Raw genomic sequence first — 22,507 nt, 5'->3', positions numbered from 1 at the left:
AAACAAACATCCCTTCTTCGTTCTCCCAACAAAAATCCTCTTATTGAAAATAATGGAAATATTACCCGCTATCTCCAAAGACTATGATCGGTGAGAGGACTACAATGATCCAAGGAAGACAACCCAGAGGACAATACTACACGATAGAAGCCACCGAATGTAAGATCGGACAAAATAGGGGAGGAGGGAATTCATTTCTAGTTGTGGTGGGCATTGTGAATTTCATTCAATTTCATATAAACATCATAGTCTCAGCCTTTCATGAAACTTCAAATTAAGGATATCTCTATATCCATTTCACCCGACACAACCAGACGATTACTTGTGCCATTAAAACAGTTGCAGTTGTGTAAACTCTAAACTACGAGACAAATCTAGAATTCCAGAAAAATAAATATGCTATGTAGAATAAAATGGAACAAAAAATAAAGGAAAATAAATAAAAAGTGTAGAACTGAAGCGACTTACACAGAAGAGTTTATCGAGTTCAAAGGTAGAGGAAGAGGAAGACCAGTCTTGCGTCTCTTCCGACGAAGGAGACTCGAAAGCTTCCAAAGAAAATTGGAATCATGACGAGATGGCAAAAATGATACAATTTGATTCCATAAATGAAAGGAGTATAATGAAATTGAGGATCTGATTCCCTTGTTTTCGCTGTCGTTTGGCGTTGCCTCCATTGGAGCTGTGCTTCTCTTCTTCAACAAATTACTATTGAAAAAGGTACGGATGGAATTCCAAATAAAGAAACAAATTTTATGCAGTGTCTTAATTCCAAATAAAGAAACAAATTTTATGTCGTGTTTTTTCATTTCCGGTTAGAACTCTCCGCTTGCCATTTTGTCTGCTAAATATTAGGATCATGGTGAAGTTTCTCAATATACATATAATCACACATAGATATACATATACTTGTAGATATGCATATATATACACATACATATACATAGATATCTACACATACATAGACATACATATATATATACACATATATACACATATACATACGGATATATATATATATATATATACACACACATATACACATACACATATATGTATAATAAAAGTATTACCTAGATGAGTTTAAGTCTTGAGTTTCATTCCATATGGTGAAAAAACAATGATAGAAAGTCAACTTGAAATTAACTCAAGGGTGATACATGTATATTAATTAAGAAGTTATAACTCAAATGTTTTATTAGAATAACCTAAATGAAAACAAGACTAAAGGAATATTATTTGTAAATAAATTGAAATTTTATTTACATATAGCGGAACTTATTAAGGTTACGGTCTTTTATGACATATCAAGAACTATTGAAGATGACCATTTTTTTTTCTTATGTAGGTTGAAACACTCTAAAATCATTTGAAACCTACCTCGTAGGAAAGCAAGACATATTAATGAGATTCAAACTCTTGTTGATCGATTCAAATGAATGCATTATCGTTGGATTCTTTGGTATAAATTATCAACATAACTTAGGTACATGTTGGCATTCTACTTGGTGGTTTAAAGGTCGTTCTCAATAGATTAATTATTCCCTACATTTTGACTTATTATGTGTCTGAGTTATATTTATTTGTTTGTTGTACTTCTTTAAGATAATAGAATAATACTATACCAAAATAATTGTAACATTTATGTTTCAAAATAAGTTTATTCTTAACCCTTTCGCTATTTTAAGCAATTTGTTTCCAACATTTTCTTTCTCACTCCCTCTTTTTTCCATAGTCTTTGATATTTTATTATCCCACACTTTTAGCATCCTCGTAAATTGAATACTACAATGTTGGTGTGACAGAAGCAATTGTCAAGTGTGTATCATTGTTTGTTGTTAAATCACATTATGATATATTTATGGATGATGTCGCACAGTACACTTAGATCGATACTATATATGATATTTTATCAGACTTGCATACATGTATCGATACTATATACTTCGTTTTATCAAAGATTTGCACACATGGATCATTGTGTGATAGAAAGCAAGAAGGAAGGAGAATAAGAGATCGGCAAGTAATAATGAATGTTTGAAAAATCAATTGATAAAGGAGCACATTTAGAGAAATCAAAATGGGATCAAATTTGTTGGTCCAAACAATCAACCATATCAATGTCTAATTTAGAGGTACCATAACCTCACACTATTTGAGTTCCTTTTTATTGATTATATTAAAAAAACCAATTCTTAAAAATTGAAACTCCAATTTTTTATCTTTTCATTTGAAATATTATTATTTAATATAAAAAATTGAAATATTATTATTTAATATAAAAATAAACTAAAGAAAAAGTAAGAAAAGCTTAACTTTAACATCAATATATGTATTAAAAGACAGACTTGTAGTTTAAATCTCTTGCCCTATTTGTATCAATATATGTATTAAAAGACTTGTAGTTTAAATCTCTAGCCCTAATTGTACTCAATTTAAATATATGTATTAAAAGACTTGTAGTTTAAATCTCTTGCCCTATTTGTACTCAATTTAATATATACAGAGTTCACTTGCTTTGCTGTGCTTGAAAAAAGAAAAAGGAAAAAGAAAAAGGAGAGTACATATACTTATCCTGGGTAATATTGTTTTGTCCATCAATAGTTTGAAAGGGTATGTCTTGAAAGGTAAAAGATTAGAAAGAAAAAAAAAAGACTATCCATAAGTAGGTAAAAGAATCAACAGACTATACATAAGTAGGTAAAAAATCAACCAAAACAAGTACTATTCATATTGTATTGATGATTGGCACACAGCCAACATGCACACTGACCATGTACACGACTCAGAAGATCCAACAAGATTTTGAATCCAAAAAACTACAATCAACTAAAAATTATGCTCCCTAACTATACATTTTCTATCTGTCACGACTATCTTCCAGCTACTTCATATACTTCACTAGGGGGTAAAGTTAAATTGCTGATCTATAAAAAGTTGGCAGCCAGATGGTGGAAGAAGAGGTTCCTAGACTAACCCTCTTCGTCATAATCTTCCTCATCGTCTATAGTCTCATTTATATTCGCTAGTTGAATTGGATCAATAGCCATCTTTTCCATTTCAGCCACTGACCAACCAGGGTATTCATCATGTTTTGAATCGGTAGGGGGCTTTACTGGTGAACCTGTAGAAGCAGCCACTGGAATTGAAGTTGAATCACCATCTTCGTCCAAGTTTACGTTCAAGTCAAAGTTTCGAACTGATGGTTCTAAAGCTTTGTCAACCAGAGTATTATCGTTCTCTACTCGAGCTTCTGCTACACCATTGTCAGGCTCAGTTTTGTGGAGGTCATCATCGAGATGATCAGGGATTTCCAAATCATCCTCGAAGTTATCATAATGTATGGCTGTATCCTTCTCCAAGTGTCTACTACTACGCCCACGACCTCTACCTCTGCCCCTACCTCTTCCTCGGCCACTAATGCAATGCCCAGCTTCTGTCTGCACAGAGGTGAGTCATAATGAAATGAGAAATGTGTTTTCTATATGGGTTTTGTTTTCCAAAATGAAAACTTTGAAGAAGCAAAAATTGAAAGTATAGCATCCTAATGAATTTGTGATGTAAAAGAGCACAGAGAAGTCCTATAGAAAAAAAGAGAGAAAACAAATAATATATAGTTCAGTATAATATTTCCTTTTTCTCCCTATATCTCCTATAAGATGCCAGCCAACCACCCTTGTAACATTTCCTTTCTTAAAAAACTTCATTTTGTGGTTCAAGAAGATGCAGAATACATGTAATTCTTACCATCTTACTCCTTTTGGATTCTTCATCACTATCGTTGCCACCATCTTCATCTGCAACTTTCCTGGATAAAAGAAAACCCATCAACATTATCAGACATATATACCTCATAACAATTCATTCAATTAGAGAGGCATTTATTTTCCGAACCTTCTTTTGGAAATATGCCGGTCCTCCACAGCATCAGAGCCACCTAAATCAGGGACCTTGCCCACAACATCCCTCAAGAAATCAAAAACATTAAACGTCTGAATACATTGCTTTCTGCCAATTCAAAGAAATGTAAGAAATTAGTGTAAGGCAGCATTGGCAAACTATAATCTCAACAGTTTCTCATTCATAGCACTAAGAGTGAAATGAAATAATAAAAGAAACATATTTCATTTAATGCAACGACAAGATTAATTTAATAGCTGGAGCCTAAAGGCTTGAAAAAGTCATAGATGGCTTTCCAAAAGATAGTCCGTAGTCATAATTAATCATGTCCTAATTCCAAAATTTCAGAATGTGCAAAATCCAATCCAATTGAGAGTTTACTTACAAGTGCAAAGAGTTCAATGTCCTAGCCCCCCTCTTCAGAGTAATCTCATACGTTCTGTTACATAAATTTTGTAAAAATAGTTCCAGTGCCTTTGCTGAACAGAAAATAGCAAGTCAACAAAAGAATAATCAACATACTACGAATATACTGTTAAAACAACATTTTAGAGAAGAAATAAAAACAAGCCAGCCACCATTTATGCTAGTAGAGGGGATTAGGGAGTTTGAAGATTGGACTGCCGACAGTCAGTAGCTTGGCACGGCAATTTGAGAGGGTGATCATGCAAAGAGAAAATAATTGTTTTGGAAAAGGATGAAATGGCTAGGTACCCTATACGGTGATCTTCAAGAATATCTAGCATACTCCTAAGCAAGTAATAAGCTCCAACTAAAGAATTATCACATTATTTGGAAGTTGGTACTTACAGACTAAAAGTGGGACTGCCATAGCTATCTTCCCTACATCTTCATCGGCCTGCATTATCTTCTTAATCCGAGCCTGTAAATAATACAAAATATTCAGGTTATCAATGTCCTCAAGGGACGACCAGCATGCAGTCACTTGGGAGATAATCCAGAAACCTATCTGAAGATGTACTTGTATTCAAAAGCATAAATGAGAGAGTTCCAACTTCAACACAAAAGCAAGAGACAACCAGAAGAACCATTACATAACCAAATAAAAGGATCACTGTGCACAGGGTATGGTGCAAAACTTGCTCAAGGTGACCGGAAAAAAAAGATATAAATTATTTGTATAACGATATTTCCATATTCATAGATCACAACAAGTGTCCTGTCCGATAAGTAAAGAACTAAGGTAATCATTATCCTAACTCAAATATGATAAAAGAAAACAACAAAGTATTACAAAATACACATCAAGACCAAAAATCAACTAGTGTATTGGACCACTGGCGTGATGCTTTATTGGTATTGAAATGAGTCTCAGGATAAAAGCGAAAACCAACCACCAAACAGGCACGCAAAACCTCTACCAATAGTGCATATCAAGTGCATTTGTGTGCCTGTGAGAATGAAGGAAGAAATACATCTACCACTTGCTAGTTGAGTTGTTACCTTTTGGCTTCTAGGGTTGGTTGAATAAAAAGTGAAGGGTCATAAAAAATAGCCAAAACATACATGTGTGTTACTGTTGATGGTTATCACCAACGGTAGACTCATGAGGTTCCAAACAATAAAAATATTTATTAGTCTATTTCAACTACTACCTTTCCAACAGCTTCTGGAATGCACAGACATTAAAGCAGCATGGCATAGGAAAATCAAACTCATAAAGCAAAAAAGAAAAGGCATCGTGCTTTCTCAAACAATTAACTGACTATTAACCAACTAGCAACTAACTCTGGAGAATAGATTTTTAGAACAGACACTGTATCGTGTATATGTATAGTTACTGTTTTTTCAGTGATTTTTTTAAGCACAAATTGGGGTTGGAGGAATTCAAACCATGGACCTTATATTCCTTAGCATACAATGATGCCAATTGAGCTAAGGTTTTGTTGACATTTTTTCGGTGCATTATCTTTTTAAAATATGATGTCAAATTATGGGTTATTTGAAAAAACAAGAACAACTTCAAAGATTCCAAAAAAGATACATAAATAAGTAAACAGCACCGTGAAGTCAAGCTCTAAAAACTAAAACCTATATGGTACATCTTCCGTATGCATAATTCCTTGAACGATGGTGGATATTCTATACTCTACAGACTACAAGTAACCAACATCGTTCTGTACAGTAGAGATGCACCCAAAAACAACTCATATAAACTCGCACGTTTCGCAATAGAGTTCATGGATAAACTTCACATTCAAACTGTTCTCCATATTTGTAACAACTATTTCTCAAAGCGACATCACTTTAAACATTTTGACATCCAAAACTGTGCGTAAAGTAAAATATTTGAGTGACAGAAAAAAAGAAAAAGAAAAAGATACCACCACACATGAGACATGATGACCTAATTAAAATTCCATCCTCAACAAACAAACATACAATAACAGAACAAAAAGTCGAAAAAATCCCAACCCCACCATAGCCAAACATGGAAACTGTTGCTACCGTACACTTCAACGTCCCAATTATAAAGAGAGAAAAAACACAAACAGTAGCGCTCGATTCAAGAAATAGAATCACCAAAAGATAAATAGCGCGAGAAAAAAAATAATAACGAAAGCAACATGAAAGAGATAAAAAGAAAACGAACTCACTGCCGGAAAACGGGTATCGAGCTTCTTCTTCATGTTGTTGAAACACTTTCAAGAACCAGAATGACACCGGAAGACAAAAAAAGAAGAAGAAGAAAAAGAGTAGAACAAGAGAAAGATGAGGGGAACCCCTACGGGCTACGAACAACGAGGAAGAAGAAGAAGAAGAAGAAGAAGAAGAAGAATAGAAACCCTAGAGACGAAAGGTTTGGTTGAGAAAACTCTGAGAAGCTGTGATGACACCTTAGCCAGCAAAAGAGACGCACGGCAGCGCCACAGCCGAAAAGCTCTGACGTTGAAACAGAGAAGCAAAGCGGAAACCAACGAGGGAAAAAATAACAAATTTTAGCGCTCATAGCCCGGAGACTTTTTATGTCGGACAAATCACAATTAAAATACTTCATTATCATTTAGCCTGCTTGCCTACGACGTCGTATTGTCCTAACACAACCTTATTTTGTCCTTTGTTAAGTTACAACAATTTTGTCATTTAAGATAATTTTTTATAATAATAATATTTTTTCGATTTCTCTCATAAATTTATGTCTACAATGGTTGTATTGACGTAGTTTAATGTCTACTCGATAGTAGTTGTACATAATTTTGTTATTCACTTTTAACCTATGTCATATGAAATCTAGTCAACTTTTTGTAGTTTATTTTTATAAGTTATCTAGAGTTTGAACATTCTTTTACCGAGTTGAAAATTTAAAATTAAACAATGAAATTGTTATCAAACGAACGTTTATAATTGATCTTCTGAACTTCCCGACGTAAATAAATCTACAACTTGCAAAATGTCTGTGATTTACTAGACAATAAATAAATACAAGTTTTTTTTGTTAAGATGACACTTATTACTCACCAACTTTGAGTTTGCAAGTATCTATTAAATCTATAATTGGAAGTTCAAATATTTATTGAATATAAAGTTTATGGACAGTATTTAACAATTTGGTGAGTAAATAGTCATGTAAAAATTAAACTAGCAGATAGGTCTTTAGCCAAAGTAACTATGTTTGACAGTCTTCGAACTAATCTTATGAATAATATTTTCATCCATTAATTTGTATGTTTTTTATATCACAAATTGAATTTAAAAAAAGCAAGTTTTGAAAAAGAATAAAAGGAAAACATATTTCAAAAACCTGTTTCTTGCTTTCAAAATTTGACTCAGAATTTTCAAGTTTAGTAGTAAAATTCATAATTAAAAGTTTAAAATGGAACAAACATATACTAAACGAAAATCGTTATCAAATAATATCTCCATCACACGTTTATATCACTAATTCAATAAATTCCACCCTCGACAATTTTCTTTTAATATAATTTTTAATGTCCAGTTTAGTAACTATTTAAAATTTTCATTTTCGTTTTATCTATATTTTAATTTTTTTATATTCAAAACAAGAAACCACCTCTATTTAGTAATTGATTTAGAAACAAAAGCATTTGTTTTCCATTTTCAGCTGTCCTTCCTAATTTAGAAAACAAAATGGTATATGAATAAAAGTAGGACCTCCAACGTCATAGCCAATGTTATTGTATGATGTGATTTATCAATTGTGAACTCGAAGTCTTAGCAAATAAGGTGAGACTAGATATAAAATTCATGACTTTCTCTTGCAGATATGCTATAAGTTGATAGGATGAAGTGTATATGAAAGGTGGGAGAACTCAAAGTTCATAAAATTTCAAGAATTTAATCGACTTTGGTGGCTGCTTGTAGGAGAAAAGGGTTATGTTGCTTTTGCCATTTTTCTTTTTCCAAATTAAATGTTTTGAAGTATATAATATAAAGTTTATTTTGTATACCTTATTCATTGTGAGTAGTGGAGGTGGGGATTGGTAAGTTGAGTCTGGCCAAGACTTATAGGCAGGTAAACGTGCAAATTCTGCCTCAGTAATAATTTCAAATAAAATGTGCTACGATGGAGTTTACCAAAAGAGAAATAAAAATTCTTTGTAAATTTGTTTTGATTGGAGTATCTATCTAATCAACATTTTCATTTTAGAATACATTTGGCAAGGGTTTAATTTTAAAAAATCAACATGTGATAATCACTTAAAATAACTTTTGAAATGTATCATTTCAAAACAATTATCATAAAGTGTAGATAAAAATTATTTTCTGAAAGATTATTTTTCTTTTAATGTGTAAAGACCATGATAAAGGGACGTTTGATTAAATAGCAAAATGAAAAATCACAATAGTCCTCCAATAACGTTTTGCATGCAAAATATAATATATATATATATATATATGTATGGACAATTTTTTTTCTAAATGTTTTTGTATGCAATTTCTTTTTGATTAAATAGATAGAAAATTTCCTTTTGATTAAATAGATAGGAATTGTCTTATGAACGACTAGTACTTATAGAAAAAATACTTTTTAACAGAAAGGCAACTTTCAGGCCCCTTAGGAACCACCTTTTGTTTTTAAAGGCTACGTTGGTTTTCTCTGGACACAATTTCACTTTTACTCGAAGAAAAGTCATTCAAAATCTAAAACAAAAAAGTTTTTTCAATTTTTTTATTTTAGTTATCAAAATTCAAAACTTTGACTTTGATTTTTAGAAACATGGATTGAAATTAGATAACGCAGCGTTAAAACTAAAACTTAGAACTTAGAGGTGAAAGTGAGTTTATAAACTTAATATTCAAAAACAAAAATAGCATAGTTACAACTTACAAACAGGTTCTATTTTTTTCCTTTAATAATTATTTGGTTGAAAAGATTATTTACCTCCAAAATCTTTATGGACAGAGTCAGCAAAATTTTCTTCGTTTGGTTGAAGGGAGCCAAACGTGTGGTATGGAACTCACTAAAATGGGAAAAGCTTATTACAATTATTATTTCATAACACAAATCCAATAGAGATCTGTTACTTGGTCATTATTTGATGACCCCAAAGGGTGGTCCTGCATGGCAGAATATTCCTTACCAAAGAGAGAAAGAACAACCTATAAGCACTTACTAAATAAGCAATAACACCCCATGGACGATTCTTAAAGATTGTAAGCCTTGGAATGTTTGTAACATACTTCCCTCCATCTACAAGTCTCCACTAATTTCTCTCCTAAAACTGGCCAAGTAGTACCGAAGACCTTCTTGAAGATTATTAGTGAAGATAAGGCTATCAACAATAATGTAAAGAGCATAATTCAGAAACTGTATCTAGATTGTTGATCAAACACATAATTTGTAGACCTAATGAATCCAAAATCGTAAAACAAAATTCAAACTACCTATCAAATTGCTCCTAGAAATGGCATAATTTCAATAAAACCCAATCTCATTCTTAGAGTGAATTGACATTCCATATGTTGACCCGTTCCATGGTGAAAACACGGTCTCATTTCTATTGCAAGTCAAAATGGTTGATACAAAAAGCATGTTTCTGTTATACGTCAAAAAGGCCCATGTAGCATGTGGCATATACAAGGTTATGTATTCTTCTAGCAGTTCAAAACACATTAACCAGCAAACTTATGCATGCATAGGACGAAGGTAAACATAACATTACCCGAAGTCTCGAAGCGTGTTATTTCATCTTTTCCTCTTTGTGGCAGATCCTGAACCTCGACCACCTTTCTTCTCTGAAGCTTGAGAAGTTCTACCTCCTTTTCCTCTGCCACCGGATTTCTTGGCGCTTGAATCTTCCACACCCTTCAAATCCAATTGCACTTGCATTCCTAACGAAATACAAAAAATATAAAGTCCATTTGAAAGGAAGACTACACGTTTTAAACAAATTAGAAGCAAAGGAGAAAGATCAGCTACCTTTCTTATTCAAGCTTTGAAGTTCCAATTGCAGCTTCTGGCCATTTGTGGAATTTTCTATAATTGCAAACAAGAAGGAATGTGTTAAGGATACTCCTAAAAATAAAAAAAGACTTAAAGAAACATGAAGAAAACCAAGATAAAACTATATTGCAATATCGGCAAAAGAAGTTATGATATAATAGCCTTTCGAGAGGACTCTCCTAAAATTTTCACGTGAAAATTTCTACCAAAATGACTCACACCCTCTAGGGACCCTAACACGCTATATTTATCACCCAGACACTCTTGGTTAATCACCCTTATTATTATCCCACCAATAATCTTAATATATCTCAAACTAGGGCTCTAACAAACGACTTTCCCAACAACCAGAACTCATTTGCTAACAGTTGGTTTAGAAAAAGTGAACCAAATCCTACCTTCGCCCTCGTTGTCCACAGAGTTTTCATCATCACTTTCCACCAATGTCTCTCCCCCAGCACCTTCAACTGTATCCTCAGTAGGTTCTAGAATTGCTGCAATTCGCTTCTTAGGGGCTTTTTTCATTCCAGGAAGTGCAATAAGATCTGCAGCCCGCACCATGTGTGTCTTGCTTGCTTCTTTGTATGCCTTGGTTAGAGCAGCTTTGACTGCAGGGGCAACTCCATCTAGTGGATTCTTACGACCCTGTCTTGGAGAATTGTCTGTAAGAAAACTACACGAAAAAAAAATATGGCCAGAATAGAAGGCATGATATCACTAAACAGAATGAGATGTCAATACCTGAAATTTTGACAACTCAAGAACAGTATCAAAATCCTCTTGACTGATTGAGTATAGACTCATAAATTCAACCACCGTTTTAACAGCCTCATCCTGGTGATCATATCATTTGAAAAATAATTAAGTGCATCATGGTGAGTGCCTCGAAGAATTACCATTCCCATAACTAAAATCAGACAAACAAAATATACTCTAACCTTAGGCAGCGTGTGCAGTGGTTCAGTCAACCTCTTTAGAAAGAGAGTAAGGTTCTCAACTCGTAGGTGTTCCCTGTATTATTTTGTATACAAGTGTTATAGCTTGCAACTAATGGCCCACACATCCATGTGAAATGAGTGGGTTTAAGAAAAATGAAAACAAACCTCTTTATTAGTAAAACGATACGAGATTAATGCTCAAATTACAAGAGAGTTATACAAAGAGCATATAGCGAAAAGGCCTAAGGATGTGAAAAGAGTAGGGTTAAAAAGCTTACATGTGTATTCCAGACAATTTGATGAAATATTATTAACGAAATGATTCTCATCCTTTATAAAAAGAACATATAATTGAAAGATATTTAATTGAGAAGGTATCTAACACTTCCAGGTGGGACAATATGCATACAGGACATATAATATGCTACCACAATCGAAAGAACAAATACAGCAAACAACAAATTACCTCCCTGAACAGGATTCCCGTGAAGCAAGAATGTGAACATGCAAATCCTCCAGAAGCCTCATATTTTTTCCAAATGTTGAATTTTTTCCCAGCCATGCACCAAATCTATTAAAATTACGCTCATACTGCATGAATGATGCACAAGCTCAGTATTACTAAAATGCCACTATGGAAAACCGCACACGTTCCTTAAAAGTAGAATATCAAATTCTCCCACATTATCCAAAATACAGTAATTTTACTCACAGGTGCAAGATTGTAATGATATCAAATACATCAGGTTTATGGCTCACACATACTGATACTATAAACAGAAATTATAAGAAAAAATTTCCCACTTAAATTCTACCAGCTAAATGCCCTTAACACCCACCCCTTCAAAACTCATTTTCTGAGGAACCCCCCACTCAACAGCCAACCAAACCACCCAGAAATACACCAAAACAAACAAAACTGAGAAAATACCCAGAAAGAAAAAAGATCAAAACTAACGATATAATAAAGAATTGGAAATCGTTTTCAAATAGCCCAAATTTATCATGCTTTTCTGTTTCTGAAATTGATGGTACTACTCAATTTAAGGCAAAGTCGGTATATCCCAACAAATCTCATCTTGGCCATATCGGTTTGTTGGGATATGAGGACTTTGTATATAATTTGTATTAATCAAGGGAATCTAAATCTTTTCTTGACAAAAGCTATTTTCTCGTACCTCCAAGGTTCCAAACCATTATCAAATCACTAAATTTCCTAACTGATAAATCATTAAAAGAACTAAATAAGATTTCAAAACCTTACAACTTGCATGTACAGAATTTCATCACCTGCTCAAGCGTTTCTCTTTGTCCATGCAATAACGAAGCTCTATTACAGAAAGAATTATACAAAGATTAATAATGAATGGCAGTGCTAGTTAAGAAAAGCATCAGCTGCTTAGGTGACACCATGAAACTTACGGGATTATACAAGAAGCAACACAACTACTTTGAGAAAGTTGCCACTGTCGATGCCTTCGAATCTGTACATTGATTATATCCCCATCTGCAATAGATTCAGCTGCACGAGCGATCAAATCCATCCGTTTGATCCCAGTGTCATCCTTGCTAACAGCACTTGGTCTATAATTAATATAATTTTCCTGCAACCAATTATAATGCTCAGATTCCTCCAGTTAAGCCCACAGGATTCTTCATTAACAAGATGGAATAAAACAAACATGGGAGAAGTGGAAGTAAAGACCAAAAAGAAAGCCCCATAAAATAAGTTTCTTTAACTAGCCGCAAGTGAAATACCGACTCCAATCAAACATTAAAAAATACCCAAATTTATCCTAAAAATAAAGTTATTCTACATCTAAAGTAGAGGAATTATTGTAAATAGCACTAACTGTTGAAAATATTTTTAAAATATGACAAAATTTCAGATTCTATCACACAGTATCTATCAGTGATAGATCTGAAATTTTTCTATATTTTTCTATATTTTGGTTCATTTTGCTATATTTGAAAATGCCCCTCTAAAATATTATTTAACAATTCTTTCTCGGTTTAGTGCAGATAAAAAGTTGATACATGCATCTATTAAACCAAAGTAAAATACCTGAATAAGAAGAGGGACTAGATCAAGATCACTCATGCTGAGATCAATCCTTTCATCCATCCTCAACTTCCCAGAATTAAAACCAAACAGCCTACAAGTGCAAAGACCACGATAAATACATGCAGCCAAAAAATGAAATCCATGAGCACCTGAAATTCTAACATCCAAGAGGATTCCTCTTTTTTAATTATTTTCATAAGCAACTATGTTTCATTGCAACGATGAAACATTCAAAGGCTTCCAAGAAATTAATAGATACTTTTTAACTAAAAGGGCAGAATTGGAATTCCAAAATACACCCACAAAAAGTATGTTCATCGGCAAGGCAGGGTTGGAGACGGCTCAGTACCCATTGCCTCTCCCATTTGATTCCCCATCAGGGTGATGACTCCCCACAGAGAAATCACAATGATCGGATTCTCTAAAGAGAATTATTCTCCATTTTTTTAAACTCAAAAAGTGGATTTTTTAAAACAGATAATTTAGTTAAATGATTAATTTCCCCCAGGAATCCTCATTTAAGGAGAATATTCTTAAAACCTTCAAACAAACAAAAATATTTCATATCAAATTACCAAGTTTGTTAAACTTGTTCGAACATGTCAAATTATTTATATAGTATTATAAGTCATTAAAAAATAGAGACCATAAATTTAAAAATTACAATTCATTAACAACAGCATACATACTACATACATGCATACATATATAGCAAACCGGATGGATAGTATTAGCCTACAATTCATAATCAACAATACATATATATTGTTGGTATATCACGAGAAATGTACTTTTTATTATTATTAGCATTACTTTCTTTTTTAAAAGAAACCAATAAATATACTAAAAATTGAGGCCAAACAACCTTAGGGCAGTTAGAAGAGAGCATACAAGCAGCCTTCCAACCCAAACTAATCATGGGTAAAGGGACATTACAAAAGAATTTGCTACAGGGTCATCAAACAGGTCTAAGAAGAATATGAAAATTGAAAAGAGCATGCAAAAATGCTAAATAAGAAAATGGTATGACACCAACCAGCTTAAATTGGAAACACAGCATGTATTATATATTATTGCTCCACAATAGTCTTCCATGAACTTGACAGAACAAATACAGCAGCCAGAAAGGCTTAGCCAGATAGAAAAGTTAAGAAATGGGGTGAGGAATTAAGATCAACTCGTGCATACTTGTCAACAGCAGTGAATGGTGAGATGTCTTCATCTTTCTTACTGCTCAGAAGCCGTTGCCGAATATCATCATATTTAATAACTGACATAGAAAGACTCAGGTACTGCAACTGATTTAGTGCCATACGCATATCCCCATTTACTCTTTCTGCAAGTTCCTCAAGAGCAATCTGAAACCATAGTGTATATCAAGAATCAAGCTGCTATAACCAAGCATGCATACAACCCACTCCAATAAATGAGCAACCATACTCGAAGTCACATAGGAAGTGCTTACCTCATTAACTTGAAGGCCTTCTGCATTTGCAACTTGAACTAATCTTTTTGCCATCTAGAACAGGTAAAACTAACATCTATCAAAATTTTATAGTATTATCCCAAGAATGTAAAAAGATAAACAAAAAAAGGGAGACCAAGACAAACAACAAAAAAGGAATCCAACAAAACCAAACTAAAATAATAGTTACAAAAAGGCCTAGTAGCTCACGCCAGCAAGGAGGCATTAAACTGTGCCACCTTTCAAACCTCATCACACATCTCTCCACCTCGCTAAAAAGCTAATTGTTTCTCAAGTCAAGTTCTCCACAAAAATGTAAAGAAACTGAATTTAACAAACTGCCCATACTTGAGAAGTTGAGAGTATACTGTGTGATGACATAATTTTTTTTTCCTTTTTGGTGAAGACTAAAAAGAGAAACATAGAGTTCACTCAAAGAGAACAAAAGAGATACATGCAGAGGCAAGAAGATAAGGCATCTCCTTCTTACTGACATAACCTGACCAAGAAAAGGTCCCTAATCCAATTGGATGACAAAGGGTTTTGCATTGGAACAATCCTTTACTTGTGAATTATTGCAAAGTTTTGGAACAGCTTGGAAAAATACAACAGAGAAAGTACTGATCCCTAGTCACTGTAATTCAAACACAGGATATCACCCATGACGGAGGCAGGAATCATAGATAATCAACCATAAAAAATCCTTGAACCTGTTGTTTTGTAGGTTTCCTAAAGCTGAGAATAAGACAATAGTTCACGAGGCTTTTCAGTTTCTGGCTGTAACGGTCATTACAGATGCAGATAATTGGAATTTTGGACATCTTAATACTCGCAATCAGATCGGCAACCCCACCCCTATCTCCAGCAGACATTCCATCTACCTCATCCATGATCAACACAGTTTTGTGATGTTTTGGCCTGCAATTCAATTTAATTACTGTTCCACCTTTCAATAGAATCAATACCTAACACAACCCTGCAATATTAACTTAATGTAATAAGTTCAGCAAATGCATTATGCACACTAACTGATTCATTTTGAAATGAAGTGATTCATTGCTGATAAGCTCCTTTATAGAATTTGCATTGCTTCCACCAATTCCCTTTTGAATTTTGGCATCTGATTTACCCCTATTGTCGCTGGCATTAACCTAACATACAATGCACACGTGAGGGAAGTTGCATTTGAAATTCTTCCCAAGAATAAATAATCCAATGCTAGTTTAAAACAAATGAAGTACCTCTATAGCCTCAAAACCAAGCATCTGGCTAACTAACTTAGCCGATGTAGTTTTACCTATGCCAGGACCTCCACATAACAAGACAGCTTTTTTCGCACCAGAATCACTGGCCTTTTTAACCTTCTTTTTGCTTCCAACATCTAGGAAGTTTTCGTTCCAATGTGCCAACCAATCATGAAGTTGCTTGACCTACAATTGTAAAATGCAACAAAACTTAGTCGCAATGACATTAATATTTGAATTGTGCACATGAAAACTGAAAATATAATACGTAATATAGCAATAGCAAAGGAGAAAACAAGAGATTGAGGTACCAGTGACTGATTCCCTATAATGTCATTTGGAACCTTTGGCCTATATTTTTCTGTCCATGTTAGGTTAGAGAATTCAGCAGTTCCACTTTTTTGCTTAGCAGGTGAAGCACCAGCAGCCAAATCTTTGTGGGCTGCATCCAGAGTCAAGGAACATGTTAGATACCCTATATCAGTGTTCTAACAGAACACTTGTCAATATAATAGCATACTCATCAAAGTTGTTAAAATTATATGCAATACAATTAAGACGTGTCCTTAGTTTTTTTCTTTTGCTTTTTTTTTAAAAATTTAAACAGTTTCTTGTTTCTAATCAAAATACCCAAACACTGAAAAAAGTTGAACATGTTTCAGGTATTTATAGGTGTAGATGAAAAGAGACTACATAAATTTTCAGACGAACTCAGAATTTTTGGCACCAGAATCATGACTCTACAACATCTGGGTGTCAAGAGTTAGACAATGACGATCATATTGTTTGACAACGACGATTATAGTGTCTTCAGTCTCTCAATCAGATAGAATAAGCAAGAGCCAAAACTACAAGCAACTTACATTTTGCTTGCACTTTCTGGAAATTTTTCTTTGTCGGAGATTCCTCAGATTTAACCACAGATTTTTTAGGATCTTGCCTTGGAGGAGCTTTTTTGCCAGATGCACGGATCATGTCAAACAAGCCATCCTCAGTGAGAAAACCAGTTCTACAAGAAAGAGAGAGGCACAGGAAAAAAAATGAAAAATTGGAAAGAGGTAAAGGAAGAAACAGGACAAGTGGATTCCATTTCAATAATGAACAAAATAAAAAATACCCCAGCTCTTTTGCTTTGGAAGATTTTCGGCCACCGATATCTTCATCACATAGTAGATAATTCTGCAAACATAACGATCTATAATTTGCCTCCCCAAAGAATATTGAATGGCCAACCAAATCATAAAAAGTGTGCAAGGACTTCTTCTATAGATAAGTAGAAATAGTATAATGATGAATTAACTGTTTTTTTGCTGACAGATCCAGTTACTCGGCCACCATGGCGTTTAATCAAATCTTCTGCTTCTTCTCGTTCCAGACTGTAAAATGGACAAATATTCTTACACCAATGTTTATAGGATGTACAACAATACCATGAAACACAAAAGACATTGAGAAATGAAGCATATTTCATATATGATACAAAGACTGTAAACGTTTATCCATTGTAATCATCTTTAGGTGCTTTGGTGTCACCCCTTATTTCATTTATTTCATAAAATGTTTCTTATCCAATGAAAACGTATATAAGAGTTTACAGATGACCAAATAACATGAACCATGCCTCTTGGAAAATCATGAATTCCTTTCAAAAGAAAAAAGTGGTGTAATGTAACTAAATTTTTTGTATCCTTTTAAAAAAAATGTAACTAAAATAGTTTAGAAAGCAATGATGCATTCCACATCACATTCAGTTTAACAAAAGAAAAGAATTTGTTCAACTATATGCTTCAACATTCCTGGTCCACTAATCATAAATAAGAAAGTGAGAGGAATAACCTGTCAAGGGTTCCACTAATTACAAAAGTTAAACCAGCTAAACAGTCCGGAGCACCTTCAGGGACTTCCTGAGAAACAAGCAAGGAAGAAAATAAACAATGCACAATGCATTCAACCACAGTTTTTTCTTGCAAGTCCAAATATTTTCAATAAATTTTCACCTTTTCCCCTTTGTGTGGAGGATCTTTCCTTTCCCCAAAATTCATAAATCCACCCCGCCCACCACCTCTGCCTCTACCACCAATGGTTGCAGCAGACGAACCTTTTCCACCCCTACCCCTTCCACTGGGCTTTAGAGAAGAATCGGTGCCCTTAGTTTCCTCATCATCACTCGCTTCAATTTCAACAGGTTTCTGTGTAATTCCCTTTCCAGAACCACTCTTCAACTTTTTGTTGGGAGTGACTTCAGACATGTTCTTTTTAGAACTAGAAAGAACAGCATCATCATCATTGTCATCAACTTTGTTTGATTTTTTTAAAGGTGAAGCTTTCGGTGATTCCTCGTTATACTTTTGAAACTTTCTTTTGGCTGGTGATTCCTTAGTATCCCGTGGGGACTTCCGTATGATCGGGAGTACCTCTGTTTCTTCTGCATCCTTGGCCTCCTGCTTTTCTGATGCAAAATATTTGCTAGTTATCTGTCTGCCAGCACTTTCTCCACCACTCGGTCCCTGCAATATCATTTGTCAAACAAAACGTATTGAAGTAGCAGAGCAAAATAAGTAAAAGAGACATCACAAATGTAGTTGCACATAGTATTATCTTTTCCAAGGCATTCTGAGCTGTTAGATGATAGGGCAAAGAAAGAAAAACATGTATAGTACAAGCAGCAACCCTGCGTATTCACACAAAGTCATTCCAATGAAGTAGATTTTTGTCATGATCGGTCTAGAAAATAAAAGTCAAGTGAAAAAAACAATAGAACTTATGACTATTTGAAAAGTGAAAACGAGTTCAATCACTGAATGGACATTTTTCTCCACTTGAAGAAGTTAATATAACTTGTAGGGATTGAGACTCCTTCCTCTCTTCTTCTGTAAGTTTCAAACATCATTGAAATTATTTCCTAAAAAAGATCAAGAATAGCATTTCACAGAACCAATGTGTCGAGCAATCCTGAAATCTGGGCATCTACAAGCTGTCTACTGAACAAGATACCCTGTTCCCTAGCATCCATTCCAGCTGTTACCATAAGGTGAGGCGATCATCAAATCTTCGCATACAAGCTTTCTTTCGTTGGTTGGTTGATCCCTCTCCCTTAGGCGACTTGGTTTTTTCACCGAGTCAGTGGTTTGGAGGATTAAGGTCCCTAGGAAAGTGAGGTTCTTAACTTGGCAGGTTCTTCATGGTGGTTAACATATTGGACAAGCTTGGCAGGAAGACCCTCTGCTTTTTGGGCAGATGCTGTATGCTTTGCCAGAAGGCAAAGAAAGATCTGGACCATATTCTTTGGACCTGTGATTTAGCAGGCATTGTTTGGGAGTCCTTTTTCAAAAGGTTTGGTATGATGAGTTCTTGCCATAAAGATGTCAGTACTATGATCGAGGAGTCCCTCCTCAATCTGCCTTTTGGAGAAAGGCCACTTTCTTTGGCCTGCCAATGTGAGTGTGGTGTTATGGATATTGTGGGATGGGAGGAATAAGAAAGGGCGTTTAGGGGAGTGGAGCAGAACCCTTGGGAGCTCTGGTCCGTTGTTCACTTTCATGTTTCTCGCTTCTCTAGGCTTCGATTTCAAAGACCTTTGGTGATTGTTCTTTAGGAATGATTTTGCAAGTTGGAGCCCCTTCTTGTAAAGGGTGTGTCTCTCCTTTTTGTGGGATTGGTTTTTGTATGCCCATCTATTCTTTCATTTTTCTCAATGAAAGTGGTTATTTTCATAAAAGTTAAATAAATAAGAATCGCCAAGCATGCCTAAAACATAAAGAATGGTTGTTTAAGATCCACTCTTTCTAGAATCCAGCATGATTACAAACCCCACCCTAATATGAGAAAGCCACTGTTATCCCACCCCCTTGTAAGAATAAGTTGTTGAAAAACAAAATAGGTTCAGATATGTTGTCTCCAGCTGAGTAACAGGACTCCAATCATCAGCATCCCAAAATTCCATTAAATTGACTTTTGACTCCTAGCAGCAACAACTATTAATGAGAAGACTAAATTTTCATCTTGATAGGGCATTTTATTTCTAGATTTCTGTCTCCAATATTCATCCACCCTCATTGACACCTCTAACACCTCAATGTCAAGGATTACAAGAGGCAGTTCACCTGTAGTAACCATAACCACCTTTTTTTTATCTCTCTCTTTGTTTCAGGATCAAGCCAAAAACTAGATACAATTGACATTAAGATAATGTGCCTTTATAGCATCTCGTCTCAGAAATGAACTCAAGACCAGGTTTTAAATATAGCTCAATTTTCTTTGAGAAACCTCAGATACACCACCTCATATACGAACCAAGGGTTCCAGAAACATACATCCATAATCTATCCACATAACAAGGAGTTAATATAAAATAAAGAACCAGCGAAATATACAGCTAGAGAAACTAGAAATACATCAATAATATAATGATACTTGAACATGCCATCTCAACTACTAAGAAGAGTAGGATCAGAAAACTCACTGTTTTTCCAGCTGAAGCGGATTTCTCTAAGCTGCTTGGAGCAGGTTTTGCTTTCTTTGACCCACTGCCGTTATCTTTGTCGTGTGCTTTCATGAACCATTTTCTAATATCCCCCTGTTTACCACATCACAATTTAAACAGTAAAGAAGACACAAACAAGCATTATCAAATGCGAGATTGTGCAAATGTAATTCTCGATAAAACTCCAAACTCAAACGAAATCCCAGTCGAGGAGAAAAATATATTTAAAAACTTCCTTCATTTGTGACTATTAAAGAATGAATGCCAGTACCACGGAAAAAGCAACCAAACCGAAAACCCTAACTCACCATTGTAAAATGCAAAGGGGAGTGCAAAAGGCAAGAAATGCCACTCCACTGTCTACTTCACCTTTCACCTATGGTCTGAAAGAAAGTTCGTCAAAAACCAGAATCGTTAATTCTTGATGATGAAACACATAACAAATTTCCCGATTGTCACAATCGAGTTATTCCAGTACGCTATGATCGTCAACGAAATTGGCAAGTTAATAAACATCCGTCCTCGATAAATGAGGGATAAGTAAAGTAAACTCGATATTTAGGGTTTTTCAACAACTGGTTCGCAGCCAAGGTAGAACAATATACTGCGAGAGAAATTTCCACCGCTTTGTTTCCGAAATGTGGAGAAGTTCGAACCGACGTAGCAGTTTTTCACAGAATGACAGTCGAGTCAAAGGGAAGAGAAAGCGATCAACGGAAGTAATTAAGTTCCAGAGAGTGAAAAGATTGAAAGAAGTCGAATATACCTTTCGGTTCGTGTTGGTTGAAGATCGCCGGCGGCCTCCGTGCCTTGGAAGCTAGAAGGAGATTGCAATGGCTCGAGGATTCTGGCGGGTGAAGGGCCGTGTGTCGTACAAAAGTATCATGCCACGTCATCTTCCTAGACCCATAGAGGCGGCCTTGTCACTTGTGAACTTTTCCTTTTTCTTTTTCTTTTTTTCTTTTTCTTTTTTTCTTTTGGGCCAAAAACTTAAAATATTAAAAAAATATCAAATTCCTTCAGGTGATATTTTCTTTCAACATTAGAAAAATAAATCATTGAAGTAAGCAAAAAGACTCTTATAATTGTTTGTTTCGAGTTAGAAGAAATAAAATTCACAACAGCTATAGCATGTATAAAATGGTCACCATAAAACAATTATCGCTCGAGCGAGTTTACCTAATAGGGAACATCGTTGCCCTTTCTTAGTTACCCTGTGGAGGAAATCATTATCCCAAAGGGAATTGACACCTACATCTCTCTCACATTACTCGAATATGTAGACAAAAATAACATTAAACCAATTTCTAACAACACTGGAAGGATTGAACTCAACCACAGGGAGAATCGGAGTACACAAACAATGTGAATTGTTTATGAGCCAAAAACACATTCATCCCTACTCAAAGATCTTGCACAAATACAGTCGCTCATATCAAGATGAGTAATCGAAACAAGTTCAAAATACATTATAAATTTTGAAACAAATTTAATTTGATATTTAATCATACCTTTCTAAACTTAATTTTCATACCCTTATATTTGTTATCAAACTTTATTTCAAATCTTTGGAGTAAAATTATTTTAACATATTTTAATCATCAAACCCAACTACAAGTACTGTACGTATCAATTTAATTCATAAATTGACAAACACCCTTTAAATCTATAATTAAAATACAATATTTGTAAGGATTTTTAAAAAATATAAAAGATTGACAAACTATTTACACTTCACGTAACAAAATACAAAATTTATTAAACCTTCATTTTTCTATAAAAGATAAATATATATTTTTGTTAAATGTTCTATTTTTTTTTTAGGATTTGTTATACTTTAACTACAAATTAAAACTAGTTTGTAGAAAGTTGTCACGTAGAACCAACTATTAGGATTTTTTTTTCTTCGAAAGTATTATAGGGAGAAAGACAATTTCATGAAAATCAAGGATGTTTCACGTGATTTTGAAAGAAGTCAAGAGTTA

The 22,507-nt window shown here is 34.4% G+C and overlaps 2 protein-coding genes across 3 annotated transcripts; both read right to left on the bottom strand.

Annotated features, from left to right (window-relative positions):
• Nucleotides 1-2,643: 2,643 nt before the first annotated feature.
• LOC101204606 (dr1-associated corepressor) lies at nucleotides 2,644-6,860 on the bottom strand. Its single transcript, XM_004140221.3, has 6 exons — nucleotides 6,519-6,860; nucleotides 4,711-4,783; nucleotides 4,286-4,379; nucleotides 3,895-4,008; nucleotides 3,748-3,808; nucleotides 2,644-3,440 (listed from the first exon to the last, which is right to left on the bottom strand). The coding sequence occupies exons 1-6, from the start codon at nucleotides 6,549-6,551 to the stop codon at nucleotides 2,973-2,975; spliced, it is 843 nt and encodes a 280-aa protein (XP_004140269.1). The 5' UTR covers nucleotides 6,552-6,860; the 3' UTR covers nucleotides 2,644-2,972.
• Nucleotides 6,861-9,345: 2,485 nt separating this feature from the next.
• LOC101204361 (replication factor C subunit 1) lies at nucleotides 9,346-21,482 on the bottom strand. Of its 2 annotated transcripts, XM_031887445.1 has the most exons (24): nucleotides 21,289-21,482; nucleotides 20,831-20,905; nucleotides 20,502-20,615; nucleotides 18,037-18,546; nucleotides 17,876-17,943; nucleotides 17,340-17,415; nucleotides 17,157-17,218; nucleotides 16,903-17,048; nucleotides 16,351-16,481; nucleotides 16,037-16,225; nucleotides 15,825-15,946; nucleotides 15,506-15,713; nucleotides 14,796-14,849; nucleotides 14,519-14,688; nucleotides 13,331-13,421; nucleotides 12,688-12,869; nucleotides 12,556-12,595; nucleotides 11,732-11,856; nucleotides 11,266-11,338; nucleotides 11,069-11,161; nucleotides 10,726-10,972; nucleotides 10,304-10,360; nucleotides 10,047-10,215; nucleotides 9,346-9,656 (listed from the first exon to the last, which is right to left on the bottom strand). In XM_031887445.1, the coding sequence occupies exons 2-23, from the start codon at nucleotides 20,831-20,833 to the stop codon at nucleotides 10,070-10,072; spliced, it is 2,907 nt and encodes a 968-aa protein (XP_031743305.1). In that variant the 5' UTR covers nucleotides 20,834-20,905; nucleotides 21,289-21,482; the 3' UTR covers nucleotides 9,346-9,656; nucleotides 10,047-10,069. The 2 variants fall into 2 exon arrangements, with proteins under 2 accessions (XP_031743305.1, XP_011657597.1); XM_011659295.2 differs by lacking the exon at nucleotides 9,346-9,656 and having other exon boundaries at nucleotides 9,798-10,215.
• Between the last annotated feature and the right edge of the window lie 1,025 nt (nucleotides 21,483-22,507).

The sequence above is a fragment of the Cucumis sativus genome, chromosome 6 (genome assembly GCF_000004075.3).
Source record: "Cucumis sativus cultivar 9930 chromosome 6, Cucumber_9930_V3, whole genome shotgun sequence".
Lineage (NCBI taxonomy): Eukaryota > Viridiplantae > Streptophyta > Magnoliopsida > Cucurbitales > Cucurbitaceae > Cucumis > Cucumis sativus.
This window is presented reverse-complemented; position numbering and strand designations above follow the sequence as displayed.